Below are 20,857 nucleotides of genomic sequence, written 5' to 3' on the forward strand. Positions count from 1 at the left end.
TACTTTGAGTTTGGCAACCGGTGATGATAAAATCTAGATTTTCTGGTACTGATTACTGTTGTTCTAGGAGTTATGGTTCCTCAGGTTCCAGTCAAGTTCGACATCTGAATATGAGTTTTGATGTATACCATATATGTCATATCTTTTTACACTCACTATTTATGGTTTGAATTCAATAGATGGTCTCTTGTTATTATCCACTGCTACCGGTTTGAACCTGATGACTAGCCTCTCATTATTATTTGTTGGTGCCAGTTTAAGCCTGATACACATTTGGATAGTTACTATTGCTTCTTGGTACTGGTTCAGTTATGTATTATTTATGCTTTTTCTTTAATTACTTTTTATGTGACCCATTGGCTTATAGGGGTACAGTTGAGTGAATTATCTTCTTAAGTGTGCCAAATGGGCTTATGGGGGTCCTATTAGGTTATGTTTTGGTTTTCCTTCTCATTAGTGCGTTATTTATCTTTCTACATAGTCTTTACTTATTCATTTATCACATTTGCATAGCTTGGTAATTGTTTACCTTTCTATCCTTATTTACTGTTGACTTAGACACACCCTCATATTTTAGTTGTACTTTTCCTGGATTGAGCTCACTAGGCCGATGATGCCTACTGAGTACCCATTGCTTTGTACTCATATTGCACTTCTACATATTTCCCCTGATATAGATCTGAGTACCATCAGTCAATACTGATGTGATTTTCTCCACCCCAATACTAATCTGAAGACAGGTGAGTTGTTGTCGTCTGAGGCTAATCCTCCTCCATCTATTCTAATTTAGTATTTTGTACTCGAGATTGATTTGAACATATTGAGTATATTTTTCATTCTATCTAGTACTTTGGGTATCTCTTAGTAGTGGATCTAGTACCGACCTTACCAGGTCTTGGGAGGAATTTATTTTCATGTTTGTTCCTCTTCCTTCTCTAATTTTGGTATATTTTATAGGTTTTCTTTCTATTTCTGCTTATTATTACTACTGTTATCATTTCTATCTGATCTTTTCTGGTTTCTATCTATTAGCCTATTACTTATCATTTTAAGATATGGCTCAACTTGCCTACTGGTGGGATAAGGCGCCATCATAACTTGTGAAATTGGGTCATGGAAATTTATAATAGACATGTGAAAGAAACTAGTATTTCCATCACCATTGTTGAGCCAATTTATTCTAGATCTCAACTTCCAATAGTCTTTCTCAACTCTTAAGATTGTGTTATAATCCTTGATAAGGGATATTTCTAAATCTTATAGGTAAGTACTAGTAGGATAGGCAGTAGATCTCTAAATTCCATTAAGACATGCCAACAATCTCTTTTTATTTCTAAAAAAATCTCCAAAAGTTGCATTTCCCCAAACAGTAGCATCTTTCTCAAAATGATGTGTAGCTTGTAAAAGATTATTATTATTATTATTCCAACATTGATCAACAATTGATTTAAAGTTTGGGTGATTTATCTAGAATTTTTCTAGCTTTAAGATCAAGGTCAACTTGAGGAAGTAATGTTAATCAATAAAGGGGTGTGATCCAAGTGGATTTTAGGTAAATGGATCACTTTAGCATTAGGGTAAATATTAAGCTAGTTAGCCATGGTAAAACACGATCCAGTCTCTCTAAGATAGGACCTATGCTATTATGCTTTATTCCATAATTTGACCAAGTGTAACAACCTCCTTTAAAACCAAGATCTATGAGATTACAAATGTTAGCACAAGACCAAAAATAGGTGCACCTACAATTGTTTATACCCTTCCCACATTATTTATCTTGTTGGTTTAAACCTCATCAAAATTACCCAACACTAACCAAGAACCATTTATATATTTATAATAATTAATAAGTTTCTTCCAGAGGGCCATTCTCTTATAAGGATATGTACTAGCATAGATAGCCGAAAAATATCAAAGAGGGGAGTTTGGTAGTACCTGGATCATTGCATGAACCTTTTGGTAAGTGTGTTGCTTATGATTAACATGCATAGTATGAGAGTAACACATCATAACAATACCCCCTAGTGTCCTACAGAAGAGATTTCAATTATACCATCCAAAAGCAAACTCATTTTTTATGCATGCATGAGTAGTCATTTTTGTTTCAAGCAAAGCCACAAAACAAGGATTGTGGTTTCTAATGATTTCTTAGAGATTTATATAAAAGGAGTCATTATTAACCCCATGAGTATTCCTATAATACCCCATGTCTGAAAGCCACTGTACAACTTATGACTCATCCCCTTAAGTTATATATACACCTTATGAGTCGTATGTTGTAAGTCGTAGCTATAGCAGTGTGGAGTAGTTGAAGTCTATTGTAGTTATGATTTGACCCTAGGAATTGCCATAGGTTGTTACGAGTCGTATGAGGAGAGGTTGTAAGGTCAGCAATATAAGTTCCCTAAGTTTCTATCTAAGTTACGAGTGGATATTTTGAGTCGTATGGACATATAATGAGCCATAAAATACCTCTCATATGTTGAACAGTGTATGCTATCTTTGCCACTTCCAAGCTTACACGTTACTAGTCCAACTTGTACCCTCATCTAACGAGTCGTAAGATTGACTTATGATGACTTGTGGTCAATTTCTGTAAGTTCAATTAAGGGGCTTTTTGGTCTTTTCCCCATTTATAACTCCCAACCCAAGACCTATAACCCAAGAGAAGCGTTATTTTCCTCAATATTTCATTCAATTAACAACATTTTTTCTCCTTCCATCTTCAAGAACAAAAAGACTAGGGTTTCTCTCACCAAGTCATCTCTCAAGTCTCAAAGTTAAAATCCTCTTTACAAGTCAAGAAATTCCAGGTATGTGGGTATTTGAACAAGGTTAATCTTCCATCCTTGTGCACGAAAAGCATGATTTTTAAGATTAAATTTATATGTTTTACACTGGGTTTCATCCCTCAAATTCTCATACATTGAAGTATACCATTATCTTGTGATTTGAAGGCTAAAGATGCATAAATGTTACATCCATTCATATTTTGAACTTTAAGATGATATTTTGATTTGAATTTTATTACTTTGATTTGGATTCTGATGAAAGATTTCTATATGGGTGTTGCCTGATATTTTGTTATAAGCGCTATGAAAGAAAGATAAAGTTTCAAGGTTTAAGAAGAGGAATTAAGTTTACAAGAAAGTTTAAGCTTTTAAAGTTCCATTATATGCAATATAGCATAATTCAAGAAATATTGATCCTTTGATCTAAAGATAAGACATGAAATCCACAAGTGTTCATCTTGATTATGATTTAAAGTAAAGAGAAGCATAATTGGTTTTCATTCTCTAAACCCTTATGCTATTTTAAAGTGGATTTATTAAGTATGAGTATGTATATATATATATATATATATATATATATATATATATATATATATATAATTAGGAGTAGTATTTAGCACCGAGAAGGGAATGCGGATGAGCGTATCCTAAATTCCCAAAAACTACGAGCCATCGTAGGTTAAGCTTTTTTCAAATATGGATGAAGTATAGTGATTACTTAAGTTAAGGTTCTATTTCGATGGCAAGGGTAGAAAAGTTCTCCCCAGCGTGGGTAAGACATTGGACTACATGGTAGCTCATTTATGTCGGTTAGAAGAATCTTCCACAAGAAAGACTCAAACCAAAGATTTTAAAAACTAAGTGTTATGGCTCACTAAGCTTATTCATATGCTTTATTATCTATGTTTTATGATTTTGCAATATTTAGTTTTACTCAAGTCCAAGGTGAGTCATTTATGCTTAACATGCATTATTTGAAAGTGTACATATATACCTAGTTCTTATTTTACTTATGAATTCACCCCCACATACTCAATACATTCCAAAAGTACTGATCCACATATATGTCTATGTGCTACATTGTCTTATAATATAGGTTCAGGTGCTCATTTCCAGCAGCACGATTGACTACGGGCATCATCACCTATATCCCAACTTTTGGTGAGTCCTCATAGTTTGAGGACCCATCTCATCAGACTCATGTTTATTGTTGAAAGTTATTTTAGATCCTTGATCTCCATTTAAGTTCGAGTTAGCTGGGGTCTGTTCCAGTGGCTCTCTAGTTAGCAGTAAAGGCTTGTCAGACGGTGCATGTTCTAAGTTCAAAGAGTTTGTTTAAGGTTTCCAAGTTAAAGATTTGCATTAAGATATAAAATTATTTACCTTCAGTTTCTATATATATTAATTCACTTTTTCATGAGAGTTCTAAGTTGAACATATATCATAGGTTAGCTTAGGGCTATTCGTAGTCCTAAGCACCGTGTGACGTTCAAGGGGTGCTCCCAGGGCGTTACAGTATCTTGATTCAAATGATTATATAGAACATTCAAAAAAGTGTCTTTACTACTCTCGACAATCATCCTCATTATAGGTACCATGATCACTAAATTCTTTGCCAAGTATTGGTTTACTGTCGGACGAATCACAAAGGAGCATTTCACAAGATTGGTTGGGCAATTGAGATTATATTTTTTTGTCTTCTTCCTTTGGGAATACCATAAGGGCTGCAAAATTTAGATTTGAAATTTCTGTGAATACGGTCCTGAGAGGATTCCTTTCTAACCTTTCCAAAACCATAACTGAGATCTGCTGATTTAGTTTTGAGAGTGATGGGAAATATGGTTCTGAAGAGGGGACTTCTTGAGGGGAGAAATGAAGAGATGGTATGAATCTTGGTAGATTCAATTTGACTGGCATTAGTCATCGAGGAAAGAATATTAGTTTGTTCGACATCATCTCGTGAGGAGTAAAAAAGGAGGTCTGTGCTATGTTGTTCATGTTTGGAAACATGATCAAGAAGTGAGAGAGGTTCCAAATCTGTTGCATGATCTAAAAAATCCAAACTGAGTTTGGTGATGTCGAATTCAAGTTGTTTGATGTTTGCATTTGGTTGACAAAATTTTTTAAAGCAATCCTCATCCCTTCTATCACCATTGGGCTAGTGTTTCTCTTTTTGAAATAATATCAGAGATTGAATGTCATTGAAATCCATTGAGAACATTGATGTGTATCCCTTATTCCCAATTCTATTCACGATTGAGGTTGGATGGGCAGTGGCACTGGAGGAGGGGGTAGCAGAGACTGTTGGGGGGTTGGAGTTGTTCATGACTTCCATTAGTATATGAGGAGGGCTGAGTGGAGAGAGGATTATATATTGGTGGGAGGAAATTTAGGCTCCTACCATTGTTTGAAGAAGAGGAAGATGAGAGATTAGAGTAGTTATTTGGATGTAAGACAAAAGGTGATGACTGAAAATCTTTTGATAAAGATTGTAGTAATGGTTGATTGGGTGATAGAGTAGTGATAGAAGTAGAGAAAATATTTTGTGGGTTAATTTTTTTTTTTGAAAGTAATGCATGACACTTTCCCTTCTTCCCTTGCCAAGTGTTCACTCGTGCAAACAGCCGTAGGAGGGAGTTCATGTATAATATCTTTTGGGGAGTGATTTTGTAAAAAAAAATTAAAGGGGGATTAATATTTTTTCAAGAGAGGGCTTAAGCTTATCAATATTTTTGTTAGGGAGATTCCTCGCAATAATAGTATTGCCATGAACTTAAAGGGATGTACCAGTAGGGGAAATAAAATCACTACTAAGGGAACTAAATTGATTATTTAATGTTAGGAACTTACTATGAGAATTTTTATCTATACTATTATTATATTGGTTTGTGAGACCATTGGTAGTACGATAATTTGTATTGGTATACTTAATAGCATTAAAGGAGCTAGTAGTTCTGAAGGAAATAATTTTAGGTGGAAGTGAGAAAAAAGAGGAAAGTACCTTTTCTTGATATTTTTTATATGTAACTGCCGTCTTATTTTTTCTTGGAAACTGAATAGTGAGCCATTCATCCAAAGATGAAGAATGTGGCTTCAAAATTTGAGTTGTGGTTTCTGACAAAAAATGCACCTGTTCTTGTATATTATGGAATGGACAATCATTGTGAATGTGATCTAGTCTCCCGCAGTTTTTACAAAAAAAAAAATTCAGCTTCATAAACAATATGTTGCATATGATTCCTGATTCGAATCAAATTTGGGATTGGATTATCAAAGGATATTTGAATGCACAGTCTTGCGTATCTACCCCTTAACATGAAACTAGTGAATACATCAATTTTTAGAAGCTTACAAATGGAGTTACCCACTAGTTGAAGGAAAATATAGTCATAATATTCGGTAGGAAGTTGTGGCAAGCTAATCCAGATAGCAGAGATCGATAAAATTGTTTTCTCTGAGATAAAATTAGGTACCCATTTTTTGGATGAAAAAGTAATTCCCATTGACAGGCCATGGACCATCATTCAAGAAAAAAATTCATATTATCCACATTAACAAATTTGACGATATAGAAATCCGACCCTACATCAATAAGCGGAACTCGATCCATTATCTTTCATAATTGGTGTAATTTGGTATGAAGATATTGATGAGTGATGCGTATCCCAACCATATTAATTAGGATAGAGCATTTTCAAGGAGTATATAACCTTTGGTTATCTTATTGGAAAAGAATAATAAATTTAATACCATTGGGAAGCTTTTTCGTGCATGCAATAAACTCTGCTGCTATAATGATGTTTGTAGAGTCATTGCACTCTCCCATGTCACTGTGAGCAAAAATTTCATTTGGTAGTAGCTTTGCCTTGAAGTTGGAGAACATTTCCTCATCAGGGGGTTTTAGAGGATTTTTCTAGGGAGGAGTATTTGTACTCATGATAAGGTGAGTAGGATGATGATGATTATTCTAAAGAGAATAGACTTGACATGAAAATAAAGACTCAGCCTATAGTCATTAATAATTGGCCATAGTAATGCTCAAGAAACTAAGCAAGATCTTAAAATGGAATCCTACTAATTGATAAAAATAGCTATAATGACGTTTTAATTGACAAAAAAATATTTATCAGAAGCTAAGCCAACCAAGCTGAAACTTTTTGAAAGTAACGACTGAACATATTTATTCAGTGGATTGAAATGAACATTTTCGTCAATTAATTTGAAAACTGAAAAGACTTTATCACTTGATATGAAGTAATTTTTGTATGAAGCAGTTTAGTTATTTTACTATTCACAAGTACAAAAAATAAAAATTGTACTTTAAATATGTGTAAATTTATATAAACAATATAGAAATATCGGTTAACATAATTCTTTAATTTAGAATATTGTTTTCCTACATGATAAACAAAAAAATACAATCAAAATGACAAAATCATATAAGATTATGCATTGGTGACTTTACACATTTAGGAATTACTTTTTATACAATTACACCATCCTAAACTATTTACACCTTTCCATTTTATCTAGTTAGGTAACAAATCAATAATATATCTTACGTAATAAATAAATAAATAAATAAATAACAATATGAATCCCTTAATCCTTCTATATTTTTCAAAATTTTGACACTTATCTTCCCCAAAGATTTAAGTACTCCAAAAATTAACAAATTATTTATAAGAAATGAATATAAAGCACAACCAAGGAAGGAAAAAAATTGTATAAATACTACATACAAATCCACAGCTGTGAGATAGACCTACTTATCTTCATACTCATCATCTGGACATAGTGCTTGATTAGGGTTAGTTTTTCTAATATTCAATACTATTTGATTTAAATAACACTTGATTGCTCAATAACCTCTTTCTTTTGAATTTGGAGAATACTTATGCAGAATACTATAATAGATTAAAATAATATAGATCATGCATATCAAATTAGTTGAAAAAATTGTAAATATAAATTATTAATGGTAACTTTATTAGTTATATTACTTTGTTCTTTTATACAAGTCTCAAAATATTTATCTTTGAATATAAATGCAACTGAAGAACCTGATGTATCAATGAATGTGAGGTATGTAAAAAGCTGACAAATGCACATTGCATATTTGAAAAAAAAAAAAAAAAGCAAAAGCGGCAGAAGATTGAGATATACAATAGACCTTCACTAGATCGACCTGACAAAGAATGACGGAGTGTGTTGATGCATTTCATTACGATTGCAGTAAATACAACATATAATTAGTATATATAAACTTTAAGTATCGGTCAAGTCAATCAAGTTTTAGAGATTACATATTAAACCATAGTTAATTGTTACTTTACAAATGTAATCTTATACTCCTTACTATAAGTACCGGGAGTAGAAGCTATTTTGAGAAATGTTGAATGAAAAAACTGAAAAAAATTCTTTGTATCTTTACCTTACTTTTCCTTTGTTAATTTTAATGGCTTTTCCCATTTGAAAATTGCAATAAATAGTATCAGAGTCTACGATTCTCAGTCCCAATTTTGCACTATATTTGATCAGGATTACTATCAACTATCATACGTCTTGGCTACTGTAGCCATGACTGGTTTTGATTTTTATAGTTCACCAAATTCATTTGATTGTGTTGGATTTTACGGGTCTTGGATCGCTCATGTGTACCGATCTGATTCGACCCAACCTATTTCAGTTATCTGAGAAGAAGATAAGAAAAAGTTACATATATCTGTAAATTTGAAATTTTGGGAGGAACAGTTACATAAAAAAATGTTGAACTTGTTCCTTATATATTTTTGGTACTTCTTCCTCACTAAAGTGACAAAAACAACAAAAACAAAAATCAGTGAACAGAAAAATAAATTTCTTTCTTCACATTAACGATAACACCAAAAACAAAGCATTTAGTTTGTGGATTAAACTTTGTGTCTTAGTGATTCAAAGATCGATTTGGGGAGATTCTTTTTTATGGCAACATCAACAACTTTCGCTGCAACATCTTAAGGTACACAATTTGATTTTGCTCTATATATTATCAATGACATCAGAGCCAGATCTATTACCCTGTTTTTGCATGTTAATCTCGAGTTTAAGTGTGAAAACTCTTGAAATATTGAATATGATCTTACCTGTTAGAAAGAAATCATCACCGAATATAGATCAGGCTTTCGGACCCTATGTGAATCAAACATGCAACCTTATGATCTAGAATCAGACGCACTACCATTGCGCCACAGATCTGATTATATATTTATAATTATTTTTTTTAATTCTTTTTGGATCTGTGATTGTGTTTTGATTTCTCCTTTTTTGATCTTCCATGAAAATTGTGTGAAAAAGATTAAATTGAAGAGTTCTTTACTGCAGAGGAAAAGAAGAAAGTTCCTATCTTTTATTTTTTTTTGAGAAATTAAAGAAGCACTCAGAACTTGTGCTCAATATCTTTAGAAAAAGGAAGAAATAGTAATTGTTAAAGTGGGAACCGTATATAATTTATGTTTCTTCACTTTCCTCTATTGTTAAAGTGGGAACCGTATATACTTTATGTTTCTTCTCTTTCCTCTTTTATTAAAAAAAGTAACTCTTTCTCACTCAAATTTAATGAGATTGATAAGTTTTTTTTCCTTTTTTTTAGGGGGGGGGGGGGATAAAACTAAATAAATAAATTAGTCCGTCGTATTTTTTTGAAAAAATGTGATGAAACAGTATGCTACTATTTAAAGTTTCTATTAAATTTTGGTGAGTTTCAATAATTTTTAAAAGGACTTGTTTTGAATTTTTTTTCCAAACAAAATCTATAACATGATCTTATTTTTTAAGTGGAGTTGTGTAACCACTTAAATTATTTATTTTAACATGTTTATGATTTAAATAAGTGGTTAAAATTGATCTTGATATTATTTTTGTTTTAATCGGTCCATAATTTTTTTAATGAATTTTGCCTTCTACAATAAATTGCGACACAAAAGATCATTGAGTGGTTCAACCATTCTTATTGTTTCTTGATTCCTATTTCAGACATGGCTACATGGGAACAAACTTGAATCACTTCAAGTGGGAGTTCTGGATGTCGATCAAAGAGACAAAATGGAAGAGCACTTCATCGAAGGATATATTTTTGAGGTCGAGAGATCATAAGAAATAGTGCCCTAGGATGACACAAAATCTATAACAGAATGAGAGGGTTATACAAAGGAAAAGACATAAGAAACTAAAAGAGTTTAAGTCTTTTAAAATGTCCCCTAGTATTACAGTTGTTAATTTTATTCATTTATTTGAATTAAAACATGTAGAACTGAAAAACTATGTAGAAATCTCGAATTGAGAAGCTTTAGCTATTTTAGTAAATTCTCTCTGTGATCCCTCGAGCGAGAGATTAATTAAATTTTATCACGAGATTTGGTCTAGCGAGCTTTTTTGGGTGTATATAAGTCGTCTTGAATATTTGTGCGATGATTTTCATCTTTAAATTGACTTGTAACTTGAAGTTGTTTATTAATTTTATATTATAAATACATATAAGTTGTATCTCTCCTTTTATATAAATTTCATTCATTTATTTGAGATTACAAAGACTTAATTGAAAGCTATTATTCTAATACGCATTAAGAAATTAATTTTTAATTTTAGTTAAATATTTAGTTCGTAGATGATGATTAGAGTCTTAAGTGTCCTTTAGATTTTACACTAAACATGAAACCTTTATGTGAAATGATTTGCTTGAATGTGTAATTTGCATGCATAATTGATAAAATATTTGCGTGATTTTCTATTAATAACATACATGACATTAAAAATCATAATTGTTGACTTAAACAAAGGAGAAAAACTAAATAATGACAACTATGATATTTAGAGTCGTAAAATATGGTATGTACTGGCAGAACAAAATGCTCTTGAAGATATTAACCATGTATTATGTCATCCAGAAGAGGGTAACATTGCACAACACAGAAGAGACTTTGAAGCTTATAAGGCTTGAAAAAAGGCTGATTTCATTGCACGTAGAATTATTGTTAGTGTTGTAGTTGATGACCTTATTCATGGGTATGAGGAATTTTCTACTGCTCATGCCATCTGGGCACACTTGTGAGGAATACATTGGGGTACTTCTATCACCCGCCTTAGACAGTTGACCATCAAGTTTAACACTTATAAGAAGCATCACGATCCAAACATCAGACAATACCCTAGGGTGATGTCAAATATGATAACATAACTCAAAAGTTTTGGTCATGTTCTCTCAAATGAGCAGAAGGTTCAGGAAGTAACCCTGTCTCTTTCCAATAGTTGGGAACACTCGAAGGTTAATTTAACCCACAATGATAACATTAAATTTTTTTCTAATATTACCTGTCTTATTAAACTTAAAAATGAGCGGGTTGGGCCTGCTAAAGTTACTTCTAATGCCTTTATGGTAGAATCAAGTGGTAAGAAGTCTTTAGGATTCAAGCGTAAGAAGAATTAGAAAAAGAAAGGGAAGGGTAAAGAGACCGAAGAAGAGCCTCCTGAGAAAAAGAACAAGTCAAATTCCAAGAAGGGAAAAATATTTTTCCAGGAGAAATACAATAGCAAGATGAAGTGCTATAAATTCCAAGTTCTAGGGCATTTTGCTCGTGAATGTTCTAAGCAGAAAAAGGTAGCATTTCTAAATGCATCACTAAGTGCTACATATGTTTGTAGTACTGCTTTATTAACTGAATTTTATCCTATGTAGATTGTAGAATCAGAAGCCACCGACCATGTGAGTAGAGATCAAGAAACGTTTGTGGAGTTCTGTCTAGTTTCACCTGTATTTTTATGTAGGAAATAATTCAAGACTTGAATTCAAAGGGTTTGACACTTGCAAAGTAAACTTGCATGGAGGTCGGTCTTTGATGTTGCATGACTTCCTATATGCTCTCGAGATTCAATGAAACTTAGTGACTATGTTTGTTCTTTTAGATGTTGATTTTCACTTTGTTTTTCAGTCGCAATGGTGTAAGAATAACTATAGATAATATTTTTTTATGGTTTTGGTCATCGTTATGATCACTTTATTATTTTAGATTGTAATCCTTCAACTTATGATTATTATGTTGACCATTGTGTAATGTCATGTTATTCTGATATTGATATACTTACATGACATGCTAGATTGGGTCATATAAGGCAACATTGAATGAATCGGTTGACAAAGAAAGGACTTTTAGGTTATTTTTCCAAATTTGAAATGCCAACTTGTGAAAATTGTCTTGTCGAAAAGATTATACATTTACCATTTAGGAAGGCTAAAAGAGCTGAACTTCCAATTAATCCAAATGAATATCTATGGTCTAATGAATGTAGGGGTAAGATGTGGTGCTTTATATTTTATTAAATTTATGGATGATTTCATGTGCTTTGATTATGTCTATTTGATCTCTCATAAATCTGAAGCACTTGAATGCTTCAAAAGTTATATGAATGAAGTAGAGTTCAATTAGATAAAAATATAAAGGTTTTAAGAATCGATAGTGATCGTGAATATTTATCAAAATAGTTTGAAGAACTATGTATTGAAAAAGGCATTATCAGACAATTAACTACTCCTTATACACCTTAACAAATGGTGTAGCTGAAAGAAGAAATAGAACAGTGTTGGATATGACAAGGTCCATGATGGCACAGACAAATTTATCAATCTCTTTCTGGGGAGATGCATAAAGAGCCTTCTAAATCAATATCCTTTACTCCGTATGAATTATGAACTGGTAATAAATCAAACTTTAATGATCTACGACCTTAGAGTTGTTCTACTCACGGACCTGTGTCTCCAAACCTCCATCTTATTATTAATTTCTCCTCGAGTCTCGTCAATCAGTACAACATCATCAGCAAATAACATACACAAAGGCACCTCCCCTTGAATAACCCCGTCAAAATATTCATCACCAAGACAAATAAAAATGGGCAAAGAGTCGATCCCTGATGCAACTCTGTCAAAACAGGAACAGTCTCTGAATATCCTCCTACCGTGCTCATACGTATCTTTGCTCTGTCATACATGTACTGAATCGACCTCGTGTACGCTACAGGCACCCTCTAGCCTCCAAGCACCTCCACATATTCTCTCTCGACACTTTGCCATATGCCTTCTCAAGATCAATTAACACTATGTGCAAGTCCTTCTTCCTCACCCTGAACTGCTCTACCAATCTTCTCACGAGGTAAATGACCTCAATAGTCGAACGACCTAGCATGAGACCAAATATAACCATGATTACACTTGTGCAACCAAATTGTATACTTGTAACTACATTTTGACAAACAGACATGACATTGTAATTATTAGGATGTGTAATTACTAGGCTGATAATTTTCATCCTAATAATTACACCAATTCTAATTATAGGGTCGCTTTCCAAACTTACCTTTAGTGGGTTTTTCCCCTAAACTTTTTCTTTCCCTCTTCTTAATCTCATATGTATTTCTATTTCGAAAATTGTAGCCTTCTTCAACTACTTAACTATTGATCGAGATATTTTTTTTCCTTTGGTCCTATTTTCTCTATGGTTCATGATTTTTGATTTATTTTTAAACTGTATGTTTTAGACCTTTGCAGTTGAAAACAATAAAAATTATAGTGCCAACTGCTATTATTTACATCTAATTTCTTATCTACATTTCATTTTCATTGTTATTCTTAATTGAAATATTATACTTTTGAATTGTATTTGACGTCTTGTTTCGGCTTCAATTGCTTGAATTGTGCTTAGTGAGTTTGTTTGCTTTCTCCTTTCAATTTCCCTAATTTTAATTGTGTTATTTTTTTAAGGTTCGTTAATGTGTGTATTTGTTGTGTTTGGATTGATTTTGTTTATGAGGAAGTTGTTAAGTTGAATTGACATTTGTTGAAGTAATTGTGACTCAGAGAATATTTAAAGTATTTAAAGTCTATTTTAAGTGGTGGTAACTAATACATCATTACCTTTTGGATGAAGTTTTGATTGATAAAAAAAAATCTTTAACTCCATAGTAAATAACTAAATTTCATGTGAAAAGAAATAAATGTGAGTTATTTTCATATTTTATTATTTACACCTATAAAATTTTATTTTATTTTCTGTGCAAACCATTTATAAGGTAAAAGACATTTGAAGGAATGAATGTCTATTAATTTGATAATATATGGTAATAATATCATAGATATTATGAAATAATAAATAATAAAGAACAAGAGTAGAGAGAAAAGAGAGAGTAATTGTTATTTCTCTTGAGGGATGAATTACAATGAAGGAAAACCTCGTTATTTATAGGGAAAAACTAACCTTAGGGTTTGTACCTTTTCCATAAATAGGCATACACAGTATATGGTAAAGTAGGTATTCACTATATATAGTAAAGTAGACATTCACTATATATGGTACATTTATAATACTCCCCCTTGAATGTCTAATTGATAGATAATACGCATATAGGTTGTCTCGTTAAAAACCTTACAAGAAAAACCTAGTGGGACAAAACCTCGTAAGAGAAAAAGAGTACAGTGCGTATTAACTCCCCCTAATGATTACATCCTTGAATCTTTGTATCCCGATATTATGCACCATCTTCTTAAAAGCTACAATTGGAGGAGACTTGGTGAATAAATCAACCACATTGTCACTTGAACGAATCTGTTGCACGTTAATATCACCATTCTTTATAGCTCATATATGTAGAAAAGTTTTGATGAAGTGTGCTTCGTTCTATCTCCTTTTATGAATCCTCTATTAAGATGTGCTATGCATGCTATATTATCTCTGTATAAAATAATGGGTAAATTGTCACATAAACCATATTTTTCTCGAATGAGATGTATCATAAACCTCAACCATACACATTTTGGGCTAGCTTCATGAATATCTATTATCTTATCATAGTTTAATGAAGTGGTTACGATAGACTGTTTTGTATATCTCCAAGATATGACAGTATCCTCACATATGAACACATAGACTATTTGAGATTGAGATTTATGTGGATTAATTAAATACCCAGCATCAGTATAATCAATAAGATCGATACTGCAATCTTTATAATAATATAAGATCATGTATTAGATCTCATTTCGATGTCTCCTAGTAGGAGCAAAACTATACCTTGCTAACAAATTAATCGAAAAGGTTATATCGGGCCTTGTTGTATTTGCAAGATATATTTTGTCAAGTGACAATATTCAAAATTTCATGTTTGACATCTTCACGTGTATGGAGTGCAAATCAAATAAGTTTTCACTTACCAAGATGCACTCTTTCATGTTACTTGATAAATGTTTCTACATCAGCATGCTTAAATAAATGTAGAATTCCAATCCTCTTAATCTTTCACAATATTACGTCAATATTGTGTCAAAGATATTGATGATATATTATTTCGTATCGGTTCACAATGCGACATAACATTTTGAGATCTCATTACCTCATTATTTTCAGGTACCTGAACCTATCCTAAGGTTTCATGAAGTGTTATGTCGTAGGCTCTTCAAGAACATGTTGCCTTCTTATTATGATTATTTGCTCCTTATTCTTTTCAAGGATTATTTCATTTGGAACCGATTGGTCTACCATGCTTCACGCATGCATAGACTTTGTCCTTTAGGGACACAAAATAGGAGCACTTGCAGCTTAATATGAGATGTTTTTGGCATTTGACTTGAATTATCTTTTAAAGAGGATCTGATGATAATTCCTAACATATTTCTTAGCTGCTTATAATCTCCCCCTTATGATAGAAAAACTCACACACATCCCCCATCTTCTTTGAGGAATCTACCTTTGTGCATTATGGTATATTCATTAATCATATACCGCACAACAAAACTATTAGATGGACAACGTGTGGTTCCTGACTCAGAACTAACATTGAGGGGGAATTAATCATAATTTATTGGTCTAATGCATACAAGTGCTATTGTATGCAACATATCATATTTCAAGCCAACACATAAAGGTTTGTTCTCATTAGCAATGGTTTAGCTATTTATCGAAAGCATTCAATGTTCATCCATCACCATCAAGATGAATTGTCTTGATTACACAATCTAAAAATTATGCTCTTGACTCAATTTTATTGAGCAAGTAATTTTATGAATGTCAAACTGCAGGTTGACAATAAATATACATAGTAATTATATTATTGATGCATCTTTATAGATCACATGATAGGTGAACGGGCCCTTATTCACCTTTTATACTTTTCAAATTTTAAGGAATTCAATCCCAAAATTAGTCGGTCCAACCAACGTATCATGAGAACAAGCAACATTAAAGTTTATGAAGAATTTTTGAATTCGTCAATCTATGGTTAATACTCAATATACACATCTTCAGGATGTCATAATCGTTCATGTCAACTTATGAATTTATTTGTACTAGTAAACTCCAAATTTACCATGACATGTAGCTTTTACTTTAGTAAACTTCTTGTTTACTATGACATGAATTTTGTATCAATAAATAATAAATTCTTAGTTTATTATGGCATGTGATTTCTATCATGCTTGGGTAACTTTTCACATTCATGTTTCTTACTGCAGTAACTTGAAGATATTCAATCTTCCAATTATTCTACCTCTTTTAGAGGTGGATTGTGATATCTTCACAATAAAGAATACGTTCACGTGTATATACAGTCACATTCACCCCATGATATAGATCTGTATTTATAATAATCGAAATTCTCATTCCCAAGAATGGAATATAACCATGCCTTAAGCGTATCAAATTATGATAGCTACTACAAAAGCAAATTGAGGCATACATATGATTTATTGCTACCACATTCAATTCAAGGAATGGAGCATATTTAATGAGACATGTTTAACTTTTCACCAGACACCCATTATTTTGCCTTAGCCATCATAATTTCATCGATATGGTGCATTGAGATTCAATCCTAACGTCTTATCCATATAAATGCATCTTAGGCATAAATCAATGGGACTTGAACCCAACATATTATCATTCCTTTTGATAATATTATTCTTGAGGAATAAATTTAACACATCAATGGTTTCAAACCAAAATTTTTTCTCAAATCCAACAATAATTATATTATTAGTACCAAAAGACAAATAACATAAGAAATTACTAACCTTGAAATTACTTTAGATTTATAATCTCACCTTATTTGGCAGAGTCTCGTGTTGATAACGTATTATGAAATAATAAAGAACAAGAGTAGAGAGAGAAGAGAGAGTAATTTTTATTTCTCTTGAGAGATGAATTACAATGAAGGAAAACCTCTTTATTTATAGGGGAAAACTAACCTTGGGGTTTGTAATTTTTTCATAAATAGGCATACACAATATATGGTAAAGTAGGCACTCACTATATATAATAAAGTAGACATTCACTATATACGGTACATTTATAACAATAGATATATTCTCCAAAATTTCTTTGTGCAAGAGAGATGGTCATATTTGTTTGAAAAAGTAAAAGTTCAATGATTTAGTAAAAATAATAAAAGAATGTTTGATTAATAAAAGTGATTTATTCAATAAAATTATGAGATTAATATTCAATCTTATGTTAATGTTGGGCGAAGTACACTAGTTATTAAATAAAAGGTCAAATCCATCGATAGCCTCCTGAACTTGGCACGATCTTTCACTTTGGTACCTCAAGTGAACGTTGTTCACTTTTGACACCTCAAGTAGGTATTAACTATGTCATTTTAACATTTTTTTTTATAATTAGCTGATTTTATCAAGTGTGTGTAATACGCACGTTGCTGAAATGACATACGACTAATTAACAAAAGCCATATGGCGTTTTTGTGTAAAATAATAATTTTAAATAAATTATAATTCAAAAAATCTATTTTTAAATAATTAACTTAAATAAAAAATTAATAAATAAATAAATACCCCACATCATCTTCTCCAAATACCCGCAAAGATTGCAATTGATTCTTAGATTTATCACTGTTGTTCAACAAAGCCATAAACATAGAATCCGCATCGAAACTCGATGACCTATCGTGGGTTACAAAATTCTCACCGGAATCATTTCCTTCTCCGTCAAGAATTCCGGCCTGATGATGATACGCTGACTGTTGTTGTTTTTGCTGAAAATAATCACTACCCATAATTATTTTGGGTTGGAAAATTCATTTCGGGTTTACATAGAAATTTTTAGCTCTGAAGAATGAGGCTCGGAGAAATTAAAATTTTCTGTAAAGTGTTGCCCATTTATGCCTTGCTAGTGGATTCGCCATTGACGATGACCAAGAAAAAAGCTTTCAATGTTTAAATATCTAGCAAAAAATAATAATGAACAAAATGGTCAAAAATATTCTGTAAAAGGTGTTGCTCACCTCTACCTTGCCAATGAATTCACCACTGATGAACAAGAAAAGAACTTTCAATATTGAAATATCCACCAAAAAATAATAATAAACAAAATGGTCAAAAATAATTAAGAAGAAGCATAGTTTTTAAATTTTTTCGGATAAATAAGAAGCTTCACACGCTCATGGCGAGTGTTACACACTCGCCATGCCATGTCAGCGAAAAATGTCAAAATGACACAGTTATAGCTACTTGAGGTGTCAAAAGTGAACAACGTCCACTTGAAGTGACAAAGTGAAAAATCGTGTGAAGTTCAGGGGGCTGTCGATGGGTTTGGCTTAAATAAAACTATGTTACACTTAGCTTGAGAAAATAAAAAGAGGGGTGGAAAATGTCCAAGTTTGTTTAGAGAAAGAAAGGACGAAGTGGGGCTAGGCTTAGCCAGTATGCACTCACTGTTGTGTGTTTGTGGAAGATAAAGCTAAGGTCCCAAAATTTGACTTTGTTATTTCTTCTTCTTGTTGGTGGTTAAGAATGGCTGCTGCAGCTCTTTTATCTCTTTCTCTACCTAAGCTTAATGTAATTAAAGCTTCAGGCAGCACTATCACTTGTGTTCCTGAGAATCTTGAACCGAAATTTGGTCGTAAAGGCATCAAATTTACAGATGCAGGCACAGTTGAGCTGACAGTTAGAAATGGAAGTTCCGTCAAGCTACAGATATCCAATGCCCACATCACTTCTTACAAGCCTAAAGTTCATTGGAAAGATGATGGCTTTGAGGAAGTTCTTTATACCCTTCCTCCATCTTCTTCTTCTTCTTCTAATTCCAGAGGTGGTATTGGTTTAGTAATCAATGAAATCGTGGAGCCTAATCCTAAAGGAACAGCACCCACAACAGCTTCTGAATGGACTGTCACAGATGTTGATTCTGACTCTATTGATGCCCTCCAGGTATGGACTTTATAGTAGCAATAAGTACATGACTGATTGTCCACTGATTCAACAAGGCCTACAGTCTTTAGCCCCATCATCTCTTCACTAAATGAACTCAAAAACACTTAATTATCAATGTATATAACTTTATCAACCAGCATTTTAGTCATAAATACAGAATGTGTTGTGTTGAATTTCTTGTCCTTTTATTTACCTTTCTCCTCAATAAACAAAAAGAGTTCTTGATCCTTTTTTTTTTTTTACCTTTCTCCTCAACAAACTAAAAGAGTTCTTGATCCTTTAACTTGATTGACTTCATCCCTTGTTCAGAAAATATATTTATCCCCGTATAGCACTGCTATCGTCATTGTTTAAATAGTTTCTCATATTCATGAGCTGATTTCCCCCCTGCCCTAGAAGGGATAAAAGTGAATAATTACGACTTCCAACTGCCACTGTTATGGGCAGGTTGAATTGAGCTGCACCCGAGGGACTCTGGATATTAACTATGTGGTGTCGCTCTATCCACTGAGCATGGCAACAGCAGTTATAGTGAAGAACAATGGCCGAAAGCCTGTCAAGTTAACGACTGCTATCCTAAGCCATTTGAAGTCTAAGACAAGAGTGGGGACAGGAATACAAGGACTCCGGAGCTGCACTTATTGCACACATCCTCCTTTGTCTTCTTCCTTTGAAATTTTATCTCCAGGGGAAGCTATGAAAACTGAAGATCCTGATATGTTCTCTTTTGGTTGGGAACCAGAGAAGAAGCCTGGTATGTGGTCGACTCAAGATGTGCCCATCACTGTCCTGAAGCACAAGCTCAGTAGACTTTACAGTGTTCCACCAGAAGAAAAGGCAAAGGAATTTTATAATTCAATACCTTCAAAATATGAAACAATCGATCAGGTATCACATTCAAAATAAAGACTCTCCTAAGTAGATGGTTATGATGCTCACTATTTCTAGTATTAGAAGTAATATTTAGTTTATGCTGTTTTATAACTCATGGTTGATGTTCCTTTAGTTTGTAAATGCTCATCTTAATAAAACTAACGTCTTGGATTTAATTCAACCCTAAAAAATGAAAAAATGATGTATAAAGTAGTTGAAATTTCAACATAAAGAGATGTCATTTTAATGCTTTTGATCTCTATATATTAGCATTTTAAGAACAAATTTGTCACAACATTAATTATCTGTTCCAAGAGAGTATAGTGCAGAAATAAAGTCATCAAAAACAGCAGGCAGCTTTTTCTATATTATCTAACTCAGGAGAGAATAAAGTGCAGAAAAGCTATCTTTCGAAACAGCAGAAAACTTAAATCTTTCTCATGTTTTTTTCCAGGGTCGTGAGCTCTTCTTCAGGATAATACGTATGGGCTTTGAAGATATTTACTTATCTAGTCCTGGTTCATTTTCAGAAAAGTATGGGAAGGATTACTTTATCTGCACAGGCCCTGCTTCAATGTTGGTTCCTCTAGTTGTGAATCCTGGTAAAGAGTGGAGAGGAGCACAAGTTATTGAGCATGATAATCTATGATTTTGCCTTCTACATCTTCAGGACTCGATTAATTTTTTCTTTTCTTTTTACATACAGCTTTATTTTACAAGCTTTCTGTACCTCCTGAATTCTTTGTCAAGAAACTGCAATGTTATCCAATGCCAAATGTACTTGGTTATTCCTCAAGAAAAAGTTATTGCACCATCGCTTGGAAAGACGTTCTTTTTTTCTGTTTTTGCTTCGCCTGAAGAGTAATTGTTGTTATCAATCTGAGAATTCTAAAATACAAATGGATTTGGGGCACGCCGCACACTTGTTAGTCCTGTTTTTTCCTTG

General features: G+C 32.7%; 1 protein-coding gene across 1 annotated transcript; it reads left to right on the plus strand.

Annotated features, from left to right (window-relative positions):
• Nucleotides 1-18,452: 18,452 nt before the first annotated feature.
• On the plus strand, nt 18,453-20,736 carry LOC107863634 (photosynthetic NDH subunit of subcomplex B 2, chloroplastic). Its single transcript, XM_016709654.2, has 3 exons — nt 18,453-19,035; nt 19,486-19,926; nt 20,366-20,736. Exons 1-3 carry the CDS (start codon nt 18,619-18,621, stop codon nt 20,558-20,560), a joined length of 1,053 nt encoding a protein of 350 aa, XP_016565140.1. The 5' UTR covers nt 18,453-18,618; the 3' UTR covers nt 20,561-20,736.
• Nucleotides 20,737-20,857: the final 121 nt, after the last annotated feature.

Source organism: Capsicum annuum, chromosome 3, assembly GCF_002878395.1.
Source record: "Capsicum annuum cultivar UCD-10X-F1 chromosome 3, UCD10Xv1.1, whole genome shotgun sequence".
NCBI lineage: Eukaryota > Viridiplantae > Streptophyta > Magnoliopsida > Solanales > Solanaceae > Capsicum > Capsicum annuum.